This window comes from Gavia stellata, chromosome 1 (assembly GCF_030936135.1).
Source record: "Gavia stellata isolate bGavSte3 chromosome 1, bGavSte3.hap2, whole genome shotgun sequence".
Taxonomy (NCBI): Eukaryota; Metazoa; Chordata; class Aves; order Gaviiformes; family Gaviidae; genus Gavia; species Gavia stellata.
Genome location: NC_082594.1, coordinates 102,415,703 through 102,432,155, shown reverse-complemented (window position 1 = coordinate 102,432,155; position 16,453 = coordinate 102,415,703). Strand labels below are relative to the sequence as shown.

At 37.4% G+C, this 16,453-nt stretch overlaps 1 protein-coding gene across 1 annotated transcript in view; it reads left to right on the top strand.

Moving 5' to 3' along the window:
• Positions 1-13,782, top strand: part of SON (SON DNA and RNA binding protein) — a 29,619-nt gene extending 15,837 nt beyond the window's left edge. The window contains exons 6-10 of the mRNA XM_059827143.1: positions 173-289; positions 7,612-7,759; positions 11,967-12,035; positions 12,131-12,246; positions 12,806-13,782. Of these exons, the coding sequence (XP_059683126.1) occupies positions 173-289; positions 7,612-7,759; positions 11,967-12,035; positions 12,131-12,246; positions 12,806-12,964 (609 nt within the window). The 3' untranslated portion in view covers positions 12,965-13,782. The remainder of the gene's footprint in view (positions 1-172; positions 290-7,611; positions 7,760-11,966; positions 12,036-12,130; positions 12,247-12,805) is intronic.
• Positions 13,783-16,453: the final 2,671 nt, after the last annotated feature.

The following is a 16,453-nucleotide window of genomic DNA, read 5'->3' as shown; positions in this document are numbered from 1 at the left end:
ATACAAAGATGCTCAGTGTTTTGGAGTGTCTGCTTACAAATAAGTGTTAATGAACACAGCACTAAACATAAGTGAGGAATGATTATGAAAATTATTGAGAAGCAACAGAGAATTGCAAAGGAAAAATATTCAAATTTTTATTTTGGTCTTACAATTTATTTTTATTTTGTAGATTGATGCCTGGGCTCAATCAAACTCCATACCTGGCCAGTTCACAGGAAGTACTGGAGCACAGATACTGTCCTCGGATGAGCTGACCAACAGTGGTCCCCAAGCATGGATTAGAAAGGTAGAAGTTATGCAGACATACTTGTCTAACTGTCACGTTTTAAATAGCAGTGGAAGTACCGGAAAATGCAAAAAATGTGCCTTAAGAACCTATGGTAATGCATGTGTCAAATACAACAGGTTGAGTTAAATCATTGTCTTTGATCAATTTGGATACTTGCTGCTACTGTGTCCATTTTGTTGTGCATTAAGGTGTTGCTCATGGCATAGAGTACTTCAATAAGGTGTGCGTCTGGTATTTGAGTCAGATTGGTTCATATATACTGTTAACCTTACACTGAAATGACATTGATGTGACATTGCTGTGGTTGCAGTGGTAGGTCCATCACTACTTTTACGGGATTGGGACAGATCAGGCAAAGTTTGATCCTGATACTATTGAAGTCAGTGATGTTTTGGCATCAACTTCAGTGAACCAAGTCCCAAACTGTCATTTTGTTTGACTTGGTTCTGCTTGCTATTTTGCCTCTGTTTGTATCACCAGAGTTTTCTGGGAACCAAAGATTTGGAGTATTAAACCAGGAGTTGCAGTTGAGTTAATAAGTTTAATGTCATACTACAGTGAAATAGTCACCTCTTACTGCAGACTAATACTGGATTCTTTTTGGGGTGTGGTGCGTCATACATACATGCGTTTTACAAGTTTAATAATTCATGCTTCATCTTTGAAAGTGAATACTGAACTGGTTCTCTTTCAAGAAGTAGAACTGAGGAATTCAAGCAATATCCACTTGTTCAGGCAAAGTGAATAATGAGTTATGGCGGTCAGTCTTACAAGTAATGTAGTTGAGTATACGCTGTATCTTCTTATCCTTCCAGAACGCAGTGTTAAGACAGCCCTCAAAACTGGTAGGTTAGATTTGAGGCTTAGGTAGAATTTTCCGTAAAACTTGGTGTAAACTGAACACAGAAGTCTGGAATTATAACATCCTAAAAATAGAAATACTTCTGCAAAGATTCACTAACTTGTTTTTCCACTTTATGTAGCCAAGCAATACAGAGAGCCAGGCAATGCAGAGATCCAGGTTACTTGCTAGATGGGAATCTTTTGGGCTCTTCTCAGTATTAATGCAGAGCGTAGATAGTCTTATTTTATTTTAACAATTATTAACTTTTGAGATGGTAACAAAATGTTGGCTTTTATGATTACAATAATTGTCCCTAGCAGAGGAACTTAGAAATATAAAGCACTCGGCAGGGATGTATTGGTGAGAAAAGGAGAGCTTTTCTACCACAAGGCTTGTGAAGGAGATGAGCAAGCCTGGGAGGGGTCTCCCTTTCTGCATACCTTGAGTGGGTTCCCCAGGCAATGGAAAGGGAGCATCTCTGATCATCTCTTTCCCAAGCCGCCTCTTCTTGTCCTGTTTTCATTCCTTGAGGTTCTGTGGTGGTACTGTGGTTTTGTACCTTACAGTAACAGGAGTGTCCGCTAACAAAAATTAAGCAGAGAAGGCAAGTGTGCTTTCTCTCTGTCTTTTAACTTCACTCTGTGATCTGCTTTAAAAAAAAAACCCACCACCACCAAACCAAACCAAACAACAAAAAAAACCAACAAAATGCTTTATAGGGAGAAAATGAGAGAAGAGTCTGGTCTCTGGCTTGTGGACATGACTGCTGTGAGGAGCAGACGCATACTGGAACATTTTGTTGAATCTAGAAATAAAAGTGATCCGTCAGAAGCACTTCTGTCCTTCCCATAGCTGTAAAAATGTAGTGGTTTGCAGTAGTAGGCGTCCTCCCTAGCAAGCATCATGTGGTTTGTCAGAAAGGAGGCTGCTACTGGAAACAAGAAGAGTTGGTGGGTGAAGAACGTGAGGACACAGTCTGCTTCCCTGCTCTGGCATTCCTCAGCTTGACTTCTTTTGCTCTTTCCAGGTTCCATATTTGCACGCACATTGCCATTAAACTCATGAGATGACAAGTAGTTACAGTCATGTGATCTTTACAAAGTGTATTAGGGGCTACAGAGGACTCGCCCTGTGTCTTTTTTAGGAATGGTGGGGCCTGTGAAAGCCTTCACAAAACTTAGGTTTGATGGACTTAACGTGGACTCGCATTCTGTGGTTAGAGAATGATTTCACAGAAAAAAGTGAAGTAGGGATAATGGGTTATGAATGCATGTTATCTTTCTCAGTGACATGAATGCAAACCAACCATGAAATGCAAAGTACAGATTGTATTTTAGTTAGGCACTTGAATTTGTGTTACATTAGTTCCTGTTAATTATGCAGTGTAGCACTGAGAAGTCAGACTTGTACTCCCCTTTTTTGTCCTAAGAAAATGCATTTTAACATTAAAAAAAACCCAAACCCCTAGTATTTTTAAATTTTTCATCTGCTAGTAGGGCTGTGGAGTTTCTTGGGGTACGTTGTGTGTGTAAATTAATGCACATTTCTGACTGAAGATGTTTACTGAAGACATTTTGCTTGGGAGATTGCCATAAGCAATTGCCATAAGAGGACTTGTGGATGTGCACTGTTTAGCCAAAACAGAGCCCATGTCAGCTAGTTATTTGTGTATCATTAAACAAAGAATTAGAACATGTACAGACATTGTGCTTGACAGAGATAATGACAAAACTAGCTAGATGTAACAAAACAGAGTGGTGTCAGGAGGGGAGAAAAATTACAGTACTTGGGGAACTTGCTTGATAAGCTCTGTCTTCACTTTGCATTTCTTGGATTTCAGCTTTTTTTTTTTGTACTTTAAAAATTACTCTGGAGAGGTAATATGTACTCAAACCAAAATACGCCTGCAATTTCAATTTTATCTCAATAAAGTTTTGAGGGAATTAGTTACTGAAGTGGTTAATGTGGCATACTTGAATGATCAACATACTAATTAGAAGTATGGTTCATTTTTCTAAGTAATGTGCTAATTCATGATGTTCATGCATAGGGTTCTGAGCAGTATTTATAAAGGAATAATACGTTACTAGGTTTCTTGTATCATTAAAACAGATTTATGAACAGTATTATCTTCTTTTGAAAAGTGGTTTCTGTTTCAGTTTATCATCATTGGTGTAATCAGTTCACAAATATGACTTACTTGTTCTGGAGGTTGCTTTTTTTTTCCTTTCCTTTTTTGTTACAAATACACTGTGCTGCTGAATAAACGCAAATCAGAGGAACTGGTCAAATATTTTTTTTTCCAAGCAAATTCTGTTGAGGTCTGCTTACTCAGACTTTTCCAGACTTGCCACTTGTTTCTGGATTTATCAGCTTAATTCTATAGCCTAAACTTGCTCTCCAAAACAAGGTTTTTGCAGCGTTTTACATGCACAGGTTAATTCTTGGGATCTGCTTCATTCAGTTGTGCTAAAGCATGACACGCAGTTTTACTATGGCCGTTAGAATGCTCTGCTTTGTGTAGCAAGTTCTGTAAAGTTAAAGCATTCCTTCCATTCTTCCACAGTCATAGCAGATGAGTAAAACTCATGCCAGCAGTGGAGGTAAAACTAAGTCTTGTGACTGTCACTTGCACAAGGACTGCTGACTTTCTTACAGGCCACTTATCAAAATACTTGTATTGCCTTATATGACCCAACGAACTTTCCCTGGAAATGATGGCCACATGGCAAGGCAAGCCAACTATATGTTAGTTATATTGGACTGGCTCCCTGTTCAGTCCTCAAAATGTTTTTTTTTTTTTCCAGCTATGCTCAGCTTGCTTTCTACTGATTGTATGTGAAAGCTGTGAACAGAAATCCTGAAGCTGATTGTGAGTGTAGTTTTTGTAAGGCATTTGATGGGATTCTTCAGAAAGGTATTCTTCCTCTTGTGTTGGGGAAGGAATGTGGCTGCTGCTAAAAGTACCAGTTTGTTTAATGGAAAATTCAGCTACTTTGCAAAAGTTTTGCCAAAGATAGATGCTTGTTCCTGGTACTTGACTCAGATAAATTCTTCAGAGTTAGTCTTCAAGTAATCTTTAAGACAGCCCATTATGCTATAGCTGAAACTGTCCACCTAGTGCCTTCAAGGCTTTGTTGTCTTTTGCTTAATAAATTATTGCTCAAAAGAAATAAACCTTCCTTCTGACTGAACTTATGTTTTAGTGCCATGTCAGCATTGTGAGAAGGAATGGGTATTTTCTAAGAGCAGAAATTGGTGATGTATTTTAAGATCTCTCAAATAATTATGGCTTTAATATTCTGGATGTTGCAGGTGCTGTTTTATAGATTGATTGGTTTAATGCTGTGTGCAATCCTTTTCTCAAAGACAGCTGTTGCAGTTAAACAATGATGGCTGTGCAACTTGTATTGCATTTCAGCAAAAAACCTGTAAAATCATCTTTCAGGTGTGATTTTTTTTTTTTTTTTTTTTTGCTTGTTTAAGCCCTTAAATGCTAATTCAGGCATTCATGTCCTCCAAAATTTGTTGCCCTAACATAGCCTTAAAAGAGGAATAGTTTTAATTAAAATTACTAAAAAACCCTCTTAAGTGATCAGGTTTTACTATGTAACCTTCTTTTTAAAGAAAAAGTGTTGACACAAGAATGTGGCTTATTAGTTGTCTCCATCTGCTGGCAGAATGGAAGTGTGCTTTATTTGGCTGACCTTTCATGGAATTTAGAGATAAAAAGATGAGGAAAATTATACTAAATTTTCATGCAGACTTAACTCAAATTGAGATTAGTGAATGAAAGATAACTTACTTTGTAAATAATTAGTTAATTCTGACAACAGTAACATATACTTAGAAACCTGGGGGTTTATTGTATTATATAATCTTCAATTTGATAGTCTCCTTACGGGCCAGATCTGTAAGGGTACATAGCTGCTAAATAGTTTTGTGAGTCTCAGCCTTTTATGATTTTTAAAACGGAAAAGAAATATATGTCTTGCTTCCCTACTCTTAACATTTCTACTATTTCTGTGTTTTCAAATGTAGTTACAAACACAGAACTAGTTTTTACCCATACTCTGTTAAATCATGGGCTGAGTCAAGTTGTTTGTCATTACAATTATAGTCGTCTTAACTTTTTTTATTATAATTTAAAGGTGGCATTAGAGATTTATATTCAGTTACTATTTAAAAAAAAAACAAAACATCCAACAAAATAAAACTGAAAGAAGAACTTTTTCCTCTGCTACAGGCCGTCTTTGCCAATTCAGTTTACTGAATCAAAGTAGGCTTCTCCTGGCTCATTTCATATGGGTACCAGAATTACTTCATTTAGCCTTTTAGTGTCATGCACAAGTACAGCTATTCTGTAATGAAACAAAACTTTCATTTCTAGTTCCTTGTTGTCTTGGTTCTGTTGCACATGTTTAAGAGTCAGCATAGTGTAAAAAATTCCTGCTAAAGTTATCGGATAGGATTCTGAATTCACACATGAGAAGAGTTTTTAATAAACTGCACTACTTTTCCCCCCAGTATTTGGAATTTGTTCAGGCTCTGGTAATTGCTGTATAGGGACTCGGGGCTTTGATTTTTTTTAAACAACGAATAGCGATATTTTGATTCTGTTCTCTCCTTTCTGTACCACTCCTAACCCCCGAATTAGTACATTTACAGGTGTGATGAGAAAGCTGTGTAATTGAATTAAAATGACCTCATCAAGAAATTGCACTCTATCATTTGTGAACTGAATACACACTGGTGATAGTGAAACAGATGTTTATATTGAAAATTCTATCATTGCAAAGCAGGTACAAAAGAGGAATCGGAACCCAGGGTGACATTGACTGGGGTTTGTATCATTCTCGGCATGGTTGCCCTTTTCTTATGAGAGGTTCCTGGAAAAGAGAGGGGAGGATGAAAATGGAAGTAAGTAAAAGCCGTTCTAGGTGTATAGATTGAGGCAGTTCATATCGAAGAAACTGATTGTCTCTGTGTACACACACACACTGCATGGTCTGCACCGGTCAGAAAAAAGTTGAACTGGAGAGGTGCACTTAGCCTCTCTGTTCTTCCATCAGAGCACTTTGCTATTGAATGCAGCATCCAGTTGCATGATGGATAGGTATTTACTGTCTGATAGGTGAATATTTGGAGAAGTCCTGCCACAAGCTTCAGCAATTATTTTTTTTAAAAAAAATTTTTAACACCATGCATAGTGGGGATTACACACATACGCATCATTAGTGTGTGTCAGTTGTCAATTTGAAATCCCCTTAAAAATATATTATCCTTAGTCTCTGCAAAAGTAAGACTTCTGGTTTTGTTTACGTACAAATCGAAACCAAGGACCTATCAGTCCTTTGTCCAAATCTGGGAAATGCTTACTTTTGCAAGCACAACTCAAAGGGAAAAAAAATAAAACTGTTCTATTAATTTGCTTTGATAGTAAGTAAAATTTTCACAAAAATACTAGGCATTGTATCATCTAACCTACTATGCGAAATAACTGATGGACTTATCAGTGCCAGTGTGTAAACTTGTATATTTTAAGGCAAGCAATTTTTTGCTGTGATGGAAATGATTGACTTACTTACTTGGGTCAGCGGGGGGGGCAGAAGAGAGATGATAGTTCACAGAATAACCTGTGAACTTTCACCCCTCTATATGGAAACTTGTTTCAGGGTCAAATCCTTGTAGCTGCCTTCTTGCCACGGTCAATGCCAGCCCTACTATTCACAACACTGCGGCCATCGAGGCCTAGGTACGTAAACATTTAAGGAGTTTTTAAAGTTCTTTACATCAAAACAGATTTTTAAAATTTCTGTTTATAAACTTTCACCATTTAACAACTATTATGTTAATGATGATTTGAAAGAATGTGAAGACTACTGCTGCTAAACTGTGTGGCTAAGCGCCTTTTTTTCCTTTAAAAAAAAAGAAAAGAAAAACCTGTATGTTTCATGTGGATTTTCAGAGTAGAACTTGAATGTGCAACTGCTGTATAATAAAATGAGGAAACTTTTTTTTTATATTTAAAATACGCCTAAACACTATGTCAATGTCATTACTAAATGTGCTTGTATTTTGTTCAATAACTAGGTACACTTGGCACACATGTTGCCAGTTAAACAGTTAACACTGCCTCCTTTCACGAGATGAGAAGAGATGCATTGGAACCAAAGTGTTTAAAAATGGACGGTTATCATTTTATTAAATACATATGTCTGAAATGGGTCACTTGCCACTTTTGGATTGCATTAGAATTTTCTTAAGTTGTTCTTTTTTGAAAATATTGATTTGTGTCTCGTGTGTCTGCGTGAATTCTGGTTTATACAAGATGTTAATGTATATAAAGCTAAGGTGTATTTTTTTGAATTGAGTCTGTGAAAGGTTATTAGAAACATTTTTGGAAGCTCCCACTTTTTTTTTAAAATCCCAGTGCTAACTTTAGGACTTGTTTTACTTTTCTTTTTCTGGATAGGATCAGTTCTTAAGAGCAGCCCCTGTAACTGGAGGAATGGGAGCTCAACTGATGAGAAAAATGGGCTGGAGAGAAGGAGAAGGGCTTGGAAAAAACAAAGAAGGCAGCGTTGAGCCTATTATGGTCGATTTTAAGACAGATCGAAAAGGTAAGCCCTTCCTTAAATGTCTTATGGCAGTATAAACTTCTCACGTCTGTTTTGGAGATAGGCAAAATAACTTTGAAGTAGTAAACTTTTTTTCCGGGTACAGCTTCGCTGTAAAAATTAACAGAACGACGTTGATGATTTTTGGTACTACTTTTTCAAGCCCTGGATTATGTATATAGGCTTTGTCCTTACACCTGTGAACTCTTCCGGACGTCCTTTAACTTGCCCTAACCTTCACCTTCCATTTCAAAAAGTGCTTCTCAGTGGTTCTTAAATTAGGGATGTGCTTTGGTTGGATGTATGGAGAAGGCACGGACAGGCAAATGAGTTGTGGAAAAGCCATTGTGGTTGGTCTAGAGAAAGTGGCTGAAGCAGGAATGGGGCAGGACAGAAGATTAAATAGTTCGATCAGTTTTAAACTGGGCTGAAGTACAGAGGTGAGAGCTACAGAGTTGAGTTACTGCTGACTTTCAGCTGAACTCCTGACTTGAATAGGCTGTCACACTGATGTTTTTAGGTCTTGCAAATGGATTGTTTCTTTTTTTTGTCATCTGATCTCCCTGCTGTTCCATCTTCTGTTTTGATCCTGCTGCAGGCATCTCTGCTCTTCCCTGATTGTTTCCCAAGATTGCTTTAGCAATCTTTACTCCTCTTCTTTATATAGTCCATGGCCGCAAATGGAGAACTGTTGCACTTGTCTCACTTGATTCAAAAGAATTATCCTTTTATTTACAGGCAGCATGCTGCTGCTTAAGCTGGTGGCGTGGGTGATATGATTGGCTGTCTCGCCAGCATATTCAGCAAGAGTTCTGTCTTCAGAGTGAATGTTTATGAAAATTTTCCATCTGAAATATCTATACAAGTTCTAACCATTTTAAATACAAAATGCAGAATTTCAGCAGTCAAGACTCATGATTTAATTGCTCTATTATGCATGTTACCAAAATAAACAATTTAACACTGCAGGAACACTGACTGCAGGAACCCAAATTCTTACTGTTGTTCTAAATACTTTTTTAAAAACTGGGAACCTTGAATGTATTAAATAGATTACATCTAATATGAAAGTATGAAAATACTTTGAGTTATGGGTTTGTATTAGCTTTTGTCAATGCTCATAATTGAGCTTGGAAGAAAACAAAATGTATAAATGCAAATGTTGTGAAGTTTATTTGCAGAGACGCTGTTGGAGGAATCTTTAGGTGTCAAAATCACTAATTCTCAGTACAGTGGTAGCTCAGGTGACCAAGCTAGCAGTGAAAAGACAATTTAAACATTTAAACATTAAGTGCAAAGAGGTAGAAGATGAGAAAGCAAGCCTATGTTATGAAAATACCCAATGCTTTCTAAATTCTAAAGACCTTCTAGCGGCATAATATGGTTTTATAAATTTATAATTTTGAATAATAATAATAATGTATATTTTTGCACTTTCAGAAGTGCAACAGTCTCAAAGCACAGAATACAGCAATACAGACATCCTTGTTTTATATGAAAAATGACCAGACTTGCTTTTCAGCTGTTCTTCTGTGCAACCTTTCTGTATAAAGAAAGAAAAAAAAGAAGAAAAGAAAAAAAAAAAAGATACATGGTGACAGAGTGATTGCCAAGAAAATCTTTGAAAAATATTTTGTTACTTAGATCCTGTGATCTTTGTAGATGATGTTTTGTAAAGTTCTCACTGCTGGTAAGAGTTCCTTCAATTTAGCTTGATCGATATTGGTCAGAGGGAAGAAACTGAAAACAGTCAGTTTCAGTATTATTTTCTCAAGCATCCTGCATAACATAGTGATGGATTTTTGTGGTGAGGAGGGAAGAGTTAGCTATGTTCATTATGTTGCTTGCTTCTTGTCACATCATGGGAAAGAGGCAGTATTGCTGCACAACCTGTGAACATTTTGAACATTAAAAACACTTTGGTAATACATAGTTGTGTCACAGCTCCAGTTTCCAGCTCTGGAAGTGTGCCCCAGGATCATCATACGGTTTCTGACAGAGATTTCCTTAATGCCTGCAGAACTTGATACTGGATTTCAAGGATCAAGCCCTAAGGCCTGAGACAGGATCAGGTGCTTGTTGTGCTGGGCATTCTGTATTCTGTAACAGTTTGCTCTTTCTGCTTTGGAATGCTCAGTCTTCAGTAACAACTAAAAATGTTAGGTGGAGTGAAAGGACACCTCTTCTGTCATGTGATAGATTAATCTGAAAAGACTGATAACCTTAGTGATGGCCAGGCTTTGCTTTAATTTCATAGTTTAAAAATACTTTATTATTATCATATATGCAATCTTGCTGTATAATTTCCACAAAAAATCTAAAGGTGTTCTGTGTTGATAAAGAATACTTTTTAATGTTGAGCCAACCAAGTCTATAATATAGGGAGACAACTTGTTATGAAGAAGCAGCATGTTTCATGCATTACAAAGAAGCAACTGAACAGTGATTATATATTTATGATGAGTATCTGAAAAGCTTCTTCAAACATCAGTATTCTTTGATACTTAAATGTATAAAAAGTCAATTTTGTTAAAGTTGTGTGTAGAGGTTTAAAGGAAAGTCCAAAATTTTTAAAAGGAGTCTGTCTTTGATTAAGTAAACTGTTTTTGTTTTGTAGGGATTTTTGAACACATTTTTAGAACTTATGCCCCAAATAACATACAGTTTCTAGATACAGGAACAAGCAGTTTGCTGAGGAGTTACTCAGGAGGCTGCACTAAGACACGAACCAAAACATTGTCTGCCTTTGCCATAGCTTTCACTTAGGCCCTGTTTTTTCCAGACACTGAGGGAGATCTGTAGTTCTCTCACAGACAGCACTGAAACCAAACCCTTCTTGAGCTTTGCGGTCAGCCAGTAAATTGTTGGTTGGTTGTATTCAAAGAAGCTTGGTCGGTCAGCAGAGCTTGTCGGAGTCTGTTGCAGCTTTTTTGAAAAAATCCCTCTTGAGGTACCAGGGAAAAGATGTGGAAGGCAAGTGTCAGTGACTTAGTGAGGGAGGCACAGTATTAGTGCGGAGAATGATGTAAGAGGTTTTTTCCTTTGGTGGAACTCTTTGGTTATTTTGGATATAAAATTCTGTAAGGGGAAAAAAAAAGATAAACTTTGTTTGATGATTGTTGTCTGTGAGGGTTTCATGCCACTTGAAGAGTCCGTACTTAGGAGCTGCATGAATATTAGGATGAAAATCTGGTAAGGAGGGAAGGATTTTCTTTTAAGGCAAACCAAAACAAAATGCCAACCAATAAAACCAGAAGGAACAGGAAGAAACTGGAAACAATTGCAGTATCTCCCTGTCTTTATTCACCAAAGCCAGGAGCAGAAACAAATTGAGGTAAGAAACAAAGTACTATTGAAGGATTGACGTCCGAGAAATTCTGAAAAACCAGTCAGGTATTTTGTTTACGTGTATTTAAGGTAATAGCAAGCGAATGGAGAGAAACTTGAGTCACTTCACAAGCATGACATGGGTACTGGCATTTGATATGTTTTTGGTAATTGTTACATTTTATTTCTTACTCTTGTAAGATTTTAAAAAGGAAAATGTTCAGCTTCCATGTTTCACAGTGACTTCCATTGGAACTTGTGCTCTTTGTATTGACTTGGGCCCAGTTACATGCTTTTCTGCTGGTTTATATTCAGATGTGGTTGAAATCATGGTAATTGGGCTGTGAACTTGCATGTAAACGATAAATATTTGAATACTGTTAACTGAAGAGAGCACATGTTATAAGAACACCACTGCGCTATTCGTATCATAAAAGGACATACTAGGTACACTTTTTACCGTTTAATGGAAATACTTCAAATGCTTAATATGTTAGAGGCAAAGTGTTAAGGCAGTAGATGCCTTTTGCATTGCACAAAACAAATACTGAATGAGAGAATGTTTTTAAAAATTTCTCTTCTTCAGTGTTACCCCAAAGGTGGCATGTAAAACAAGGTGTTTCCTGGCTTGCGTAAGACTACTCAAAGTTTTCTACTACCTGGCTTGTTAAGAGCCTTACTAGAGCAGTTGGGAAGAATGTTACGTGTAGTATGCAGGGGAAAAAAAGCGCTGGATGAAAGGGAGGTTTGAAAGACTTCTGAAAAGACAGTTGTATGGTGTCTCTAGGTTTTATCTCCACAGATAGATGTTACTGCTTTACTGATGAGAATACAGGAATCAGGTGGGAATCATAAATGTAAACTTTTATTGTGTTTTGTTTAGGGCTTGTTGCTGTGGGAGAGAAGGCACAAAAGAGATCTGGACATTATGTTGTGATGAAGGATCTTTCAGGTGAGATTCTTACTTGTCTAAAAAAAAAAAAATCTCGTTTAAAGTGATTGCTTTGATAGTGGCACTGAAATGTCAAATACATTTTATCTTTTAAGGTAAACATCCAGTTTCTGCGTTGATGGAGATCTGTAACAAAAGAAGATGGTCACCACCTGAATTTGTGTTGGTGGATGATAGTGGGCCTGATCATCGCAAACATTTTATCTTTAAGGTGCGTTTGTTTCCTTGTTTTGCTGTTGGTTTCTCTTTTAAAGGTGATGTACATTCATGTTTATATTTGTATATAAACATATAAGCCACCTCAGAGGTGCCTGAGGACTGCTAAGCAGTGTCTCGATGCTAAAATTTCAAAGTCCTGTTTCTGTAAAGGCCAAATCAGATCCTCTCAAGCACATTAATTTGTAAATATGTCAAGAAACACACTACTGCACTTCTTACTAAAATTATTAACCTATGTGTTATCATATTCTTGCTGTTTACTTGCAGGTATGGTGTTAACCTTACTGTTGTAAAGGTAGTGAGCAAGATTTAGTTACTTTTGTCCTTCGGTTATCTTACGATGTGGGCTTTCTTTTTCACATAGTATCTTGTATTAGCAGTTACTATTTGGAAATGATTGTGCTTCCAGACCAGATGTAGATTTTGTCTGTCCCTGAAGAGGAATTACATAGAGAATGTGCTTAAAGGAGGTCTGTAGCGCTGCCTCGAAACAGAAGTGAAGAGACGTCTTCTAACACTTTCTTTTTTTCCTCCCCCTCTTTCATAAACAGGTGAGAGTCAATGGAAACGAATATAGGCCTACTTTTGCCAGCCTTAATAAGAAGCATGCTAAAGCCACAGCAGCAACTGCGGCTCTCCAAGCGATGGGACTTGTACCAAAGGAAAGCATGGTTAATACCACCATGTTTAGGAGTGCCTCACACCGCTAGATATTGTTTTTTATATTGACATTTATTTCAGATAATTTTACTCTGCACAAAAATGGTATTTGCCCTTTCATGTTGTAAATACATTGGCAATTCCCACGTTGTAAAAACTGTACAGACACCTTCAGGTTTTTCTTTTGTACCATCAAAATGTATTTAAATCATACTTAGTTTTTGGTATGTTTATATTGTTTACATTAGTGATGTAATTATTTCTTAAATGACTAAATCAGACGACAGACTCTGGAGGCATCAGTAATCTTAAACCCTTGTTTTAAAACTCATGCAATTTCTCTTCAATACGGAATGTTAACACTTTCATACTGTTTTGTACTATGCTGCAGTTTTCCCTGGTCTCGGTAAAGCTACTCTTGCACTTTTGCCTACAGCTGGTAAAAGGTCGTGCGGCTTACCTTAGTCTAGTCGAGGCTGGCGTGTACTGCTGGACAGATACTGGGCCAGTACTGTGACCCCTGTGAGAAGGTGTGCGGTGGCAGCCCTGTTGTACAGTGTTAACGCTGCGGCTTCTCTTTGAGTTTTCTTGTGGGGGTTTAACTTGGTGGTGCACTGCGACTGGCCGTACAGCCCATACTCTAGGACATACGCGATAGGCAAAAGACTTGCTTTCAAAGGGATGGCAGAAAGTCCAGCAATGGAACCGATGAGACTTGAAACGTAAAGGTGACTCTCCCTGCATGTTCTGAGAAGGGAGATAGTGGAGTTGTCTGTTCCAAACAAATTAACACACTGCCTGATGTTGATTGTATGAATTTGTGGTTAATGTGAATTTTAAACTCTAACAAATCTACAACTGGATTTGGGGGGGAGGGAGGGCAGGCATAGAATGATGCTTAAATTGTTGTACCCAACTTGGTCAATAAAGCAGCACAAGTTCATAATCTTAATCACTGGTCAGTAAACAGTAATTAAAATGTATGCCAAAACAACTTTTTGAAGAAACGCACAGTATAAAAGTACGCTTTATGAAGATTATCAACAGCTGTTAGGGTTGCAGAATCAGTTCTAGTAATTTTTGGTTGCTTTGGACTATTACCAAATTAACTCCTTGGGCTTAAATTTTCTGTAATGGTACTCTGCCTTCAAGGAGACAGCCTGATCCAGAGTTTTGGCAGTTTGACAAGGGAGAGGATGTAGAAAGCTTTTCCTTCCTTCCTTTTTTTTTTTCCCCTATTTTTTCTTTTTTTCTTCTTTTTTTTCTTTTCTTTTTTCCTTTTTTTTCTTTTTAATTTAAGAAGTATTAGTACTTTAGCTATGTGCACTTTGAATTGGAAAGGGCATTGTACACCTCTTGCTAGATTTGTCTGAGTTACGAGCAGATTGCCAGGATTTATGGACTCCAGTAGTTCAGGTGCTTATTTCAGAAAAGTCTTTTTGAGGTCTCTTTATATTACATCTACTGACCAGAGCTTCGTCTGGGACAGGAACAAAATGCAGTTTGTACACAGTAAGGCTGTGCTCAGGCCTAAAGTGAATGACTATTGCAATGGCAGTAGGAATGTAGAGGTGAAGCATTACTAGTACCTCTTCTTCCACAAAGTAAGGTGACTTGTGTGTATTCTGTCAAAAAGGTGTCTTTATTTGCCCGAAAGGGACAAGGATCAATGTCTCATGTTGTGTACAGCAGAGAAATGGTATTTGGTTCTCCACCACACACTTCTGAGAAATAAAGCCCCTTTTTAGTCTGTCAAAGCGCTTTAGAAATGCCTAAGTTAATCTTCATTTTCATGGACGTAGTTGTCTTTAATTAAAAACTTCTTTCCCTTTGGCTTCTCGCCTTCAGTCTCTGACTAAATATTTGAAGATCTCCTTGCCTCATTTGCTGAACTAGTTGGAAGGTGTGTATAAAAAACAAAAGTGAATGTGATGGTACAGCAATGGAAAGATCTACTCTGGGAGAACGGGGTGTTGTATCTGTCATAGCTGAAGTCTGGCTTTTTGATTTACGACCTAAAGTAATTAACTCGGGATGTGGGAGCAGCTCCTAATCAGACTTTTGTTTAAATGCCTGGTTTGATAGAGCTAAAGCATCAGAGATGTTGAGTGTTCTGTTTAGTCCATGGTGTCCATGTAAGCACTGATTTGATAGCTGTACAGTATCAAATCTGGGAACATACAATCTTCTGTACTTGTTTTGTTCTGTTTTTTGGTCTATATTCCCCATGTATAATGTAAAGGTACATGTTACCTCACCGCAGCAAGGAGCGGATGAATTCAGTCCCATTGAAGACTCCATTTAAAAAATAACTATTTAGGCAAGTTCTGGATTTCATGCCTTAAAAGATGTGGTACTGTATGTGGATTTAACCTTTGGTCTTTAGGAAGACTTACAAAAAAGAAAATAAGGTCTGTAATGCCCTAATTATGACGCTTCTTGATTTTGAGGTTTCTGTTTTAGTTTCATTCCTTGTTGTTTAGAATGATATATGAATCTAAAGCTAGTGCAGCGATGTGCTTCTGTTAAATTTGTAAATTTGAATTGGTTTGAGTGTCCTCTGCATGCAGGAATAGATGAGTAGTGATATATTAAAAAGAACAACTAGGAAATGCTCTTTTGGAACCTGGTTATTTATGCAGCATTTTAGCTGTCTTACAGGTAAATAGTCTGACTCCTGCTGATGGAAGACATCTGTTTGGCTGTTGGATTTCCTTCTGCTGCAGAATTATTTTCCTAGAACTAACTTTGCTGAAAGTGCTTCTGACTTCCCTGTCATGTGAGGGAGGAGCATTTTGAAACAGATGCCCGAGAACTTGTAGCCACCTTCCACCGGAACGATTTCTTGGCAGTCTTCTAGTTTGTAGTTTTTAAATAGTTAGGACTGGAGGAGCAGGAAGGTGAAGTTCCTATGCCTTGGAAAATTTGAAATTGCCTCTTAAAATGCAAAAACTGTATGAAGTCTTAATCAACTGCTACAGTCTCTAGCTTTTCCCAAACAACTCGTGATGAAAATTCACCCATTGGGACAGGTTAAATAAATAAATCTCACTGCTCTACAAGTGTCTGGAATAATGATAGTTACTGAAAATGCCTTTAGGTGGAAGAGCAGCAGACTGGGTAGTCTAATGCTGTAGCTTTTAAAGGGGAAGCTCATTGGAGCCAAGCGTGCTTCCAAGAATGGCACTGAATCACAGAGTTGTAAGCAACTAGAATATGCTTCTGAAATTACAGGCAAAGCTATGACTTAGAACCAACAGACAGTTTACAGTACAAGGAGGAGCTACAGCTCAGGTCATGGTGCAAAGCATGTGATAAAAATTTGGTGGTAAATTTTTGAAATGACACAGTTCTAGACTACAAGAATGTAATTGCAATTCAGTGTTTTTTGTTTTTTTTTAAATGCAAGCTATTAATTGGCATGTCTCTCTATAACTGTAACATGCTAGATGTGAAAATACAAACTGGAACCGAAATTCATAGTCATTATTGTATTTCCTAGAAACAGATAGGCTGAAGTCCACATACCAGAATGCTCA